The 11,038-nt window shown below is 43.5% G+C and overlaps 2 protein-coding genes across 4 annotated transcripts in view; one reads left to right on the top strand and one right to left on the bottom strand.

The window, feature by feature from the left end:
• LOC109471497 (uronyl 2-sulfotransferase-like) overlaps positions 1-4,548 on the bottom strand; it is a 6,702-nt gene extending 2,154 nt beyond the window's left edge. The window contains exons 1-7 of one of the 3 annotated variants that reach the window (XM_019770833.1): positions 4,185-4,548; positions 3,285-3,370; positions 2,344-2,433; positions 1,725-1,804; positions 1,245-1,404; positions 613-710; positions 16-176 (exon numbers count right to left, since the gene is read on the bottom strand). In XM_019770833.1, coding sequence (XP_019626392.1) covers positions 16-176; positions 613-710; positions 1,245-1,404; positions 1,725-1,804; positions 2,344-2,433; positions 3,285-3,370; positions 4,185-4,347 — 838 coding nt within the window. In that variant the 5' untranslated portion in view covers positions 4,348-4,548. Of the gene's footprint in view, positions 1-15; positions 177-612; positions 711-1,244; positions 1,405-1,724; positions 1,805-2,343; positions 2,523-3,284; positions 3,374-4,184 lie in introns of all 3 variants that reach the window. The other 2 variants (XM_019770832.1, XM_019770831.1) reach the window with 2 other exon arrangements.
• A 369-nt stretch (positions 4,549-4,917) lies between these two features.
• Positions 4,918-10,332, top strand: LOC109471475 (COP9 signalosome complex subunit 4-like). The gene is made up of 7 exons (XM_019770806.1): positions 4,918-5,121; positions 6,437-6,577; positions 7,077-7,228; positions 7,420-7,525; positions 7,851-8,117; positions 8,530-8,664; positions 9,219-10,332. Exons 1-7 carry the CDS (start codon positions 4,960-4,962, stop codon positions 9,471-9,473), a joined length of 1,218 nt encoding a protein of 405 aa, XP_019626365.1. The 5' UTR covers positions 4,918-4,959; the 3' UTR covers positions 9,474-10,332.
• The last annotated feature ends 706 nt before the right edge of the window (positions 10,333-11,038 follow it).

Raw genomic sequence — 11,038 nt, 5'->3', positions numbered from 1 at the left:
ACCAAGTAGACTTACCCAGGTCCTTCCAGAGGTCCGTCACCCCCCTGTAGAACTGTGGTAGGATCTTGCTCAGCACCTTCAGGAAACCGTTGAAGTCCTCCAGCAGACCGACCACCAGGTAATGTCTCCTGATGTTCTCCTTCGCTTTGTCCAGTGCCTTAATGGACTCCGGGTCTCTGCAGATCAAGTCAAGTCAAAGTTTAAGCACAATGATTGTAACTTGTACAAATTACAGTACAATGTATGGCAGATAATAAGGTTACTGGTATGAGTCTATCAAAATTCTACATATAGGTTCAACGAGTACAAAGTCTGGCAAATAAGAATGTTGAATAGAACTACTGACTAAAACTAGTACACCTGCAAAACTAGTACATTCTAAGCTATGCTATACTACTATTCATAATGAGTACAATGAGGAAACCGGAAACTCAAAACATTTTTTACTAGGCCCGACACATGAAAGCAAACTGGATTGGAACCTACCGGTAAATCCAGATTTCTATCACAAAATCTTCATTGGATATGGCAAAAAGTTTGGCCTCCTCTGCTGGCTAAAACATGCCCTCTAGCTGTCAGCTACAGTACTGCAGGACTACTATTGCCTCTTACCTGCACACTGGGTCCTGCCCACAGAAGAAGTGTGTCATGAGGTTGACCCTCGGTCCCCAACACTCCTTGGACCGGTTCAACACACAGGAATCAAAGGTCTACAAAACAAAACAAAGACAAAACTGTGTTAAAAAAAACCTGCTATGAATGCCAGAAAACTCTACCAAAATGTACATGCCATCATACGCTTTGTAGAATACAGCATTTGTGGCAGAAAACACATGGTACACATTTACAAAAAACAATTTTTGAAGTACACATTCATGTAACAACATGTCCTCTGAAGTATTCTGTATCTATGAGATCTGTATCTATATCTATATACAAAATGTAGCTGGTATAACCACATGGAGTAACACACCAGCTTCGCAGGCAAGCGACATGACGGCAGCTGGCTATATTGTACGGAAGGCCTGTTACACTCAATCTTTGCACATTTAATTGCAGGAGTTGTTTAAAGGTTCTAGTGATGATGACTCAACTGTACTTGGTAGCAAAGAGTTCCACACTACAATGGTTCTTGAAAAACCTTGAAAAGATTTTGATGCGGTACAGGAATCTTTTCTTCTCAGCATTTGTTTTTTCAGTGCCATGTTGTGTGAGCACCTACTAGTGAGCACCATGCTACTCACCTGATTCCTGTCCGTCTCGTTGTGGTACTTGTTGAACAGGCGAGTCACGATGTGGTTTGGTCCGCCCTTGCGCCCGTAACGCATGAAGTGGAAGGAAGATACTATTCTATCCAGGGGGTCCCGGACCAGGTTGATGTATTTTGGGCTCTTAAGGCCAAGTCTGAAGGGAAACAAAACAAATACAGCTTAATGGTCACAAATATCACAGATTAAGGTCTTTTTGAAAACAAGTGTTGCTAATTGCACATTTGTAAGATGTATAAGTAATGAAATGAAAAGAAAAACATTGTAAATGAACTACATACCAAACAATATTTAGTTGATACATACATATTCTAAAATACAATAAAAAGATTAAGACAGTCATGTCTACATCTAATGCTAAAGATTAAGACATTTAATGCCCCCGCCCCGCAATACTACTAACTGTTACAACTTACAGTAGTAGAAAAATACAAATCTATAGGTAATGTTACTTACTGCTCAAAATCAACAAAGTAGACATGTCTTTCATATATAAAAGGTGATGGGACTGTGTAGAAGTCCTCCGCAAAGGCTTTCTGAAATAGAGAAGAGGAACATAAAGGACTGTCTATATATATACAAAATGTATGTGCAAGGCTATCCTCACCTGCTGGATAACACATGCCCTCTAGCTGTTGTAGGCAGTACTGCAGGATAGCTATCCATATGCATGAATGCATTTACTGATCTCACAATAAGTCCTAATGTATTTGATGGTATTTTATTCAAAGGAAGACCATTAGCCCAGCATTCATTTAGTACATGTACTTTAAAATAAATTATTATACATATATCCTTTTTGCATATAATCAAATTATATTAATTTGCAAAAGGGCTAGAGAAAGTAGCTATACCTATACAGTTGCAGTGATTAAAGCACATTTAGTCAAATATTAGTGATTGGTTGAAATTGTGGATCCCAATTAAGTCAAAGTCAAATTTCTGCTTTTTAAATTGATCATCACAATCATATAAATAAAATATAAACTATTAAAGTAACTCTGCTTGGAAAATATACTGCATCCCACAAAGAGAAAAGCAACTAGCAAGACCCCTGTAATACCCTCTCACTGACCAGTCCTGTCTGGTTGAGCTGGAACTGGTCCCAGATGTTGGACTCCTTGAAGTGGAAGTGGTTTTTCTTGGCAAGTCTCCTGGTGAGAGCCTTCAGACTGGTGCTGCCACACTTGGGCAGGCGGTTATACAGGACCTCCCGCACATGTGGGTACTCACGGGACAGCTTTAGGGTCCCGGCTGAAAAGTTGAAACAAAATGTAACCTTCAAGTTGTCATTAAAGTTCATCTGTGTTAGTACCAAATGCCTTTGACGTCACACTTCAAAGAAGCCATGTGAGTTATTGTGACAAGTCTCACTGGGTCAAAAGTCCTAGTTGAGAACAATCTCTTGTGTTGGAACAAACGTTTTAAATGTAATTTTGAACACACAACTACGAACACACATCAACTTTCATGACAGTGCAACATAGCGGCGAGTCTCCTGGTGAGAGCCTTTAGACTGGTGCTGCCACACTTGGGCAGGCAGTTATACAGGACCTCCGGATCCCGCACGTGCGGGTACTCACGACCCAGCTTTAGGGTCCCTGCTGAAAAGTTGAAACAAAATGTTACCTTGCCATTAAAGTTCATCTGTGTTGGTACTTGGTAGATTCATGTTTCAGAGAGCCTTCAGACTGGTGCTGCCACACGGCCCAGCTTTAGGGTCCCTGCTAAAAAAATTTTAACAAAAATGCAACCTTGTCATTAAAGTTCATCTGTGTTAGTACCAGGTACCTTTGACCCAGTGTTGTCGTCACACTTGACTTCAGAGAAGCCATGTGACAAGTCTCACTGGGTTAGTCTAGAAAAAGACGAGAGTATAACTGGTTAAAAGCTCTAGCTGAGAACAATCTCTTGTGTTGGAACAAAGGTTTTAACTTTAATTTCAAACACACAACTACGAACACACAACAAATTTCATGACAGTGCAAAATAGCAAAGAAGTCTCCTGGTGAGAGCCTTCAGACTGGTGCTGCCACACTTGGGCAGGCGGTTATACAGGACCTCCCTCACATGGGGGTACTCACGACTCAGCTTTAGGGTCCCTGCTGAAAAATTTACAAAAAATGTAACCTTGATACATAACATCGGTGAAGGTTAGACATACAGGTACATGTAATAAGATACACCAAGAAACAGTGTATCAGTGGGGGGTTAATAAGTGCTATCAACAGTGTATCAGTGGGGGGTTAATAAGTGCTACCAACTGCTACCAACTGCTCCGTCTAACGGCTCTAGCCGAGTGGTTAAGAGCGTTGGGTTGTAAACTGTTGGGCGTGGGTTTGATTCCCGGTGCGGGCCAGGAGTGTCTTTATGTTTCTACTCTCTAATTCAACATCCCTGGAGTGGCACCTAGCCAGTATTCCCAGGGCCAGTGTGGGATATGTTGGATATGGACAGACATTTCAGGTTTATAGTTCGTACTTTAAACCTGCTTTTCTGACAACTCTACAGTGTCCCTGACGAAAGGTAGTGGATGCTGCCTGAAACGTCTGACCGTTTCCAAAACCAAAATGTAACCTTGTCATTTAAGTTCATCTGTGTTGGTACTAGTAGTTGCATTCCTTTGGTTTAGCAGCACCTTTTTTGGCTGGATTTTTTTTATTGGCCCGCACACACTAGTTCGGGGTTCTTCAGAGGATGTCATCCATACAATTAAGTTGGTGTGGCCTACGCCTATCGAAACAATAGCTGAAGGAAACAAAGGAACTTATGCAACTGCTCTCAAGAAGTGTTTGTGTGAAGAGACATAGAGTCTGTAGAAACATGTGGTTCTAATTAAGTGCATGTTACAGTGGCTGACGTCATGTAGCCATTTTGACAGTGTTCTACCAGACGTGACCAGGTGTGCTATCTCACCTGTGTGTCCCCTCCTGCCCTTCAGACGTGACCTTGGGTGTCTGCCCGCCTTCTGCAGCCCGATAGCGTAGGTCGCGTGGTGGGGGGAGTACAGGGTCAGCACCCCCCACCCCACCACAAAACCCACCACCAGAAAAGCCGCGAAAATGCCCCGCTTTCTCATCTTTCCGGCAGTCCCTGAGCTTTGGTCATCACTGGAGAACTTCAGGCGTGTTTTTGCCTCAAAATGAGCCTGTTCAGTGTATGAATTACTGCTAGTATATCAGATAAGGGCCTGCTGAGTTCGAAAATATCAAGTTTACATCCTGTATCTGCAAATGTCAGGGGTCACCGACCAAAGGATCTGTTGAAGTATGTAAGGATACCGGATCTGATAAATATTAGTGCACGCTTGTTTCAAAGACGATAGATAAAATAACTGCCAATATAAACAAATATTTCGACTTTATAACTTTTTGCATCATAGTGGATAGCTTTGTCGATGTGGGGCATTTTTTTCACAAAAGTTTCTATGTTTTCCAGCTTCCATGATTTCGCCTACATACCCTTAAAAAGAGTGCACTAACACGTAAAATCACCATCATCACGATAACGGTATTTTGCGGATATAACAGGGAATTCTTGAAATAAAATAACATTTGTTGTAAAATTCATTAGATTATAATTTTATTCAGAAAAAGTTTGATTGATATTGTGCATATTGACTGCAACTCTGAAGGTGAAAATTTTCGCGGTTCGCTGCTGTCAGCCTTAAGCACACCAAGAAGAAGCTGTCATGGCGGAATTTCGTGCACAGCTCCAGGCCTTGGCGCAGGCCGGCGGCTCGCACAAGGACCTGGCCGACAAGTACCGTCACACGCTCGAGGCTATCCTCAAAACGACAGGGAAGGAACTCTCCGATGGCCTGAAAGCCTTTGTAGAAGCGCTGGTTGACGAGGTAAGTACGCTGCCGGTTGGGCCCCAAACGCGCGCCTTCAGGAAACTGAAGGAAGATAGAAGAGGATAATGTAGAGTAGAACTTTCTTGATGTACTTACTTTTACCATGGAGGTAAAATTACCTCCATGCTTTTACTTACTTAGGCCCTTCGCCCCTGCCAGGGCATAGGCCACCGATGATGTTCTTCCACTGCACTCGTCTCTGGGCCTTCTTTCTCAGGTCCTGCCAGCTGGTGCTGATACTCCTCATCTCCTCCTCCGTGTCCCTTCTCCAGCTGTTCTTGGGTCTACCCCTCTTTCTCTTCCCCTGTGGATTCCAGGTCAGGGCCTGCTGAGTGATACTAGAGTTGGCCTTCCTCAGCGTGTGTCCTATCCAGGACCATTTCCTCTTTAGAATCAGTTCTCTGATGGGTTTCTGACCAGCTCTGTCCCACAGCTCCTGGTTGCTGACTCTGTCCCACCACCTGATCTTAAAGATTCTTCTGAGACAGGTGTTGATGAAGGTCTGTAGCCTGTGCTGTGTGGCTCTTGTTGTTCTCCATGTTTCTGATCCATAGAGGAGGACTGATTTGACGTTGGAGTTGAAGATGCGAAGTTTAGTGGCTCTGCGAATCCCTCTAGAGGCCCAGAGGGCTGTACACTGCCTTATTTCTTACACTTAAGCTTGGTTGCATCGTTTACCTACAAATTATTATAGGTGCTCAGATTCTCTTTGGAATCATCCTTACCTGCATGTAATAGTATTGACTTATATAAAGAGACAAACACTTGCCATGTTCTCCCTGACATAAATTTCAAGCTCTGCATATAAGGTACGGTACTAGTAGTATTGTAGTAGAAAGATAAAGTACCATAATTTAGTTACTTGAATGTTTGGAGAAATACTTATTCAATCTTGTCTTGACGTGACAAGATAGTTGGATGTAACATAGATTTATTACTGTCAAGTGTGAGACTGTGCGACGATTTCCTATCTGGTGATGCCAGCATGATTTTTATATTGCTTTATAATAATGCATGAACCACTTATATAATAGTGACTTGTGTTATCGGAGTTTCGTGTAAATAAGTATCGTCTATATTTGTCTGCAGAACGTGAGCCTGGTGATCTCGCGGCAGATTCCGACCAAGTTCTGCAGACATTTATTTATTTGTGAAATACATAATATATTATGCAATCTTGTCCTGACGTGACAAGATGGTTGGATGTAACATAAATTTGTTATATTTCTTCATGATGATACATGAACCACAGTCATGCATGTAGTTTGATCGTAGTTTCGTGTAAATAAACATCGTCCATTATTGTCTCCAGAACGTGAGCCTGGTGATCTCGCGGCAGATCCTGACGGAGTTCTGCAGCCACCTGACCAAGCTGCCGGACGACGTGGCGAAGGACGTGGCGCACTTCACACTCGACAAGGTCCAGCCCCGAGTCATCTCATTTGAGGAACAGGTGAGTGATCAACCTTTACCTTGAACGGGGACGTCAGGGATATCATCACAGTTGACAATGGGTTCATTTTCTCCACTCATCTCTGTCCTCTATCAGTGAGTGGAGTTCTGCTGTACATGTGGTGATGTTTCTGAGCCCAGCATCCCGCTTCAGGGTGTCAATGAATGTTGTTCCTCTTCTACCCCTTCTCTTCCTTCCCTCTTCTGGCTCCCACAGGATAAACTGGCTGGCTAACAGCTCAGGATGTTGGATGCTGTGTCCAGCCAGCTCCATTCTCCGCTTTCTGATCTTCCTGAGTGAGGAACAAGTATTAGAAGGGAGAAAATTTTTTAATTGTGTTTACCAACAATACTTTGATTCGAAAAATTTTATGTCTGTCAAATGTTATTTCGATGGTGTTACATTCTTCTTATCCGGATTGATCGATACATGTATAATATAGCGAACACTGCGAGGCTGTAAATTTTTAAAATGAGAAATAAACCAATCCCTACCACAGGTGGCGTCTGTTCGGCAGCACCTGGCGCAGCTGTACGAGAACGAGTCGTGCTGGCGGGACGCGGCGCACGTCCTGGTGGGCATCCCGCTGGAGACCGGGCAGAAGCAGTACTCCGTCGATTACAAGCTCGAGACTTACCTCAAGATCGCCAGGCAAGTGTTCCAAATACCCATCTGCATTCTGCATTTTGCAGAGATACTTGATTCTTTATTGATAGCTATAGGTTTAGAAGGTTGTAGTATGGAGGCTTCAGGCTTGTATATTTGCAGGAAGTGTTTCCAAATTGCAGAACAAAATTTGATGCATTGCAGAACATTGAAAAATAGTATTTCTACCACTGCAGGCTGTATCTTGAAGATGAGGATCCAGTACAAGCGGAAGCGTACGTGAACCGCGCCTCGCTCCTACAGGCAGACTCCACCAACCCCCAGCTGCAGATCCTGTACAAGGTACTTCTTCTTCTTCTTGAATATACTACACATGCCAACACCCCTTTGTTGAGGTAAGATGCACAGGTGTAAGAGTATGGCTTCCTTGAAGTTGTCAGGCTCTGCGATTTCTGTTATGACTTGAGGAAGCGCGTTCCAAGTCTACTAGCTATTGTATGTTTGGGAATGTATCTATAGCAGTGACACCTGTGCTTCAGTGCAATGTGAACCAGTCAGAATTGCCCTGAGGAAGATGACAGACAGTCACTGAAACGTCGGCTCAATAAAAGACTTGTGCTGTGTAAAAAGAGTCTCTTTACTTACTAGCTATCCTTCTCTTCTGTAGGTCTGCTACGCCCGTGTGCTTGACTACCGCAGAAAGTTCATCGAGGCGGCGCAGCGCTACAACGAGCTGTCGTACAAGACGATTGTGCACGAGGACGAGAGGATGGAGGCGCTGAAGCACGCCCTGCACTGCACCGTGCTGGCCTCCGCCGGGCAGCAGCGGTCGCGCATGCTGGCCACGCTGTTCAAGGACGAGCGTTGTCAGCAGCTGCCCTCCTACGGCATCCTGGAGAAGATGTACCTCGACCGCATTATCCGCAGTGACCAGGTGATCATCTTCTGTGTTATTTGCAACGACAGGCTTCATTCCACTTTGCATATTCCATAAGAACTATAGCTACTAGTAATCTCCAAGCAGTTCTTTCTGTCCTCCTGTCCTGTCTATCGTGGTTGGGGCAGGCTGTCTTTAGAGCTCCAATAGTTTTCCCCCGTCCAGCTCAACAGGATGCCAAGTGAAAGTGCCCAGGAGTTGGCCCACCATGGCTAACTCTGTGCAGAACCTGCCAGGGAGTTGTGGGGAAGAGCTCCTGCTGGTGCAAAGAGAACCTGCCCTAACCACGATAGACTGCTGAACACCAGGCTAACTTATTGATAATTTCATGTTCAAACTCTCCTGCTTCTGCTCTCTGTATTTGTTTCAACATTGTATCCTTACATGTTTGAACTTTGGTCTCACACAGCTTCAAGAGTTTGCCGCCCAGCTGTCGCCGCACCAGCTGGCAACCACGGCGGACGGTTCCACCATCCTGGACCGCGCCGTGATCGAGCACAACCTGCTCTCCGCCAGCAAGCTCTACAACAACATCACCTTCCAGGTAACATCTTCCAAGATTTTACACAATACAGGGGGTTTTTGTAAACTTGGGAAACAAGGGTGCAGCTCCCTTATATAACCAACCAGCACGGCAGCACCCCCATATCAATTCTCAAATTGAACCCTACGTGGCTATAGCTACCACAACAATAAGTTTTTCTCGAAATAATCTTTTTTCAGTGATAATATAGAAACAAAATGTCATAACATTGAATTCTAGCATTACAAACTGTGTTACTCTAGTAAAAATTCTAAAATCCTGTGCTAACCCCCACTCGGTCACTTGGCTCCCTCGCCATGCTAGTGATCTGCTCCCTCATGCTAATTTTCTAGAAAAGCCCTTGTTGGACAATTGATAAATGAATAATACTGTATGTTACTTTAAGTTTAACATAATATTTGCATACGTTAACCTATGAAAATGTTTGTGTGCACTGGTGCACCCATAGAAAGAAAATGGCGCAGCTCCAAATTTGGGTGCACTAAGGTGCTCTTGCACCCAGTATTTCGAGCCTTGATGAACAACAATAAAGTTTAAAAAAAATCATGTTCCAGGAGCTGGGTGCTCTGCTGGAGATCCCGCCGGCGAAGGCGGAGAAGATTGCGTCCCAGATGATCTCGGAGGGGCGGATGAACGGCTACATCGACCAGATCGACGGGATAGTCCACTTCGAGTCGCGGGAGGCGCTGCCCATGTGGGACAAGCAGATCCAGAGCCTCTGCTTTCAGGTCAACAACCTGCTGGAGAAGATATCCCAGCATGCACCTGACTGGGCGGCATCCGCCATGGACGCACAGATGTCGTCGTGACCTTGACAGCTCCAGTTTCGTCGTTGCACCCCCAAATTTTGTCAGGTGATAGTCTGTCTGTCTGTATCTGTATCGGTATAGCCGGTATAACACACCAACTTCACGGGCACACAGTGCTGCATCAGCTGGCTACATTACACTGATCGACTTGTTACACCTAACCCTTGAACATCTAACTCTAGACATTGTTCAAAGCTATCGAATGATGCCCCTAGTGCCCCCTGAGACAGCGAGTTTCACTCTGCGTTAGCTCTAGGGAAGAATGTTTTTGAACACCTCAATCCTTGGTTGATAACTTGGTTGATAGTCAACTCTCAAGTTGCATTATGTTTTGTGCAGATATCCGTCATGGAGTGAAGTTTAAGGGACCTTGTGGTAAATTGAAGTTTCAAGGGACCCCTATTATCACTATATGTTGTCATAAGTTGTTATGATGAATATAATATTTCATTGTATCTGTATCTGTATATACATGTAGCCGGTATTACCGCCCCTCTGAGTAACACACCAGCTTTGCAGGCACGTGGTGCGTCAGCAGCTGGCTATACAATGTATTACACTGAACTCTCTTCAGTTGTTCTATGAACAACAGGCAATTGTGCAAATCAGGGAAGAGACATCCTTGTAGTGTACTAAGTTGTAGACAAATGCTGTCTCATTCAAGGACAGCAAAATGGCTAGTGTTAAGACTGGTGCTGTTCTCTGAACTTCAATGCATAGAGCATTGTCCTTCCTGTTGATACATGCCAGTGGTAAGAGATCTTATTGAGACCGAAACATGTTGATATGTGGCGCCTATTTGCCAGCAGAGTTCTGTGAAAAGTCATCATATATAAATAAAGGAGAAAAAGTCTATGTGCGTTTGTTGCATTTGCTATTATCATATGTACTATAAGGTATGTTTTTGTTTGAGAGTTTGTCTATTCAAATTGTCCTGTTGGTCGCTTTTCATTGAAGTCATGAGGGAAAGTTGTCAGGTTCAATGAAGGGAGGTAGAGTCATCCTGCAGTTTGTGTCCAAGTTGCTAGATGTCGCTGTTGCACTGTACCAATGGGATAGTTTTTGGAGAGACCAAGGAGGTTTCTCTTTTTTAACCTCCTTGGAGAGACCACTGTAAGTCTTTCCAAAAACAGCATTCAATCATTCGAATTCCCCTGTTCATGTATGATAGGAGGTATTTTCACGACAGAAAAAGACAGCCATAGTCATCTTGTTGTTGAAGATAGTTGTAATATGATAAATGCAAACAAAGACACTTATTTTAAGTTATTATAAATATAAATGTTAGTATCCATTGTACAGCAGCAAGCTCCCCAATTGCAAAGACATTCTCACACGATTATGATTATTGCACATACACCACCAAACAAACTCATAAATATATTACATTTCCACAAACGCATTTGACACAGGCCGTAACAAATAAATCAACTACTTGGCTCCCAAATATTGTTCACACAACTTTCCACTGTCAAAAGGTAGAACTAACCACAATATTATCCTATTTTAGATTGACTGTGTCGCTATTGTTCACAATTTAAGCACGTTTTAGAAAAATATTGATT

This window comes from Branchiostoma belcheri, unplaced genomic scaffold (assembly GCF_001625305.1).
Source record: "Branchiostoma belcheri isolate BF01 breed outbred unplaced genomic scaffold, Haploidv18h27 scaffold25, whole genome shotgun sequence".
Taxonomy (NCBI): Eukaryota; Metazoa; Chordata; class Leptocardii; order Amphioxiformes; family Branchiostomatidae; genus Branchiostoma; species Branchiostoma belcheri.
The sequence above is the reverse complement of the archived record's forward strand: the minus strand, read 5'-3'. Positions and strand labels throughout refer to the sequence as shown.

Excerpts from the sequence above, each read along its gene's own strand:
- LOC109471475 (XM_019770806.1), top strand. The coding sequence starts at position 4,960 with ATGGCGGAATTTCGTGCACAGCTCCAGGCCTTGGCGCAGGCCGGCGGC. Across the intron at positions 8,118-8,529 it reads GCATTATCCGCAGTGACCAG|CTTCAAGAGTTTGCCGCCCA; the intron begins GTGATCATCTTC and ends GGTCTCACACAG. Across the intron at positions 8,665-9,218 it reads ACAACAACATCACCTTCCAG|GAGCTGGGTGCTCTGCTGGA; the intron begins GTAACATCTTCC and ends ATCATGTTCCAG.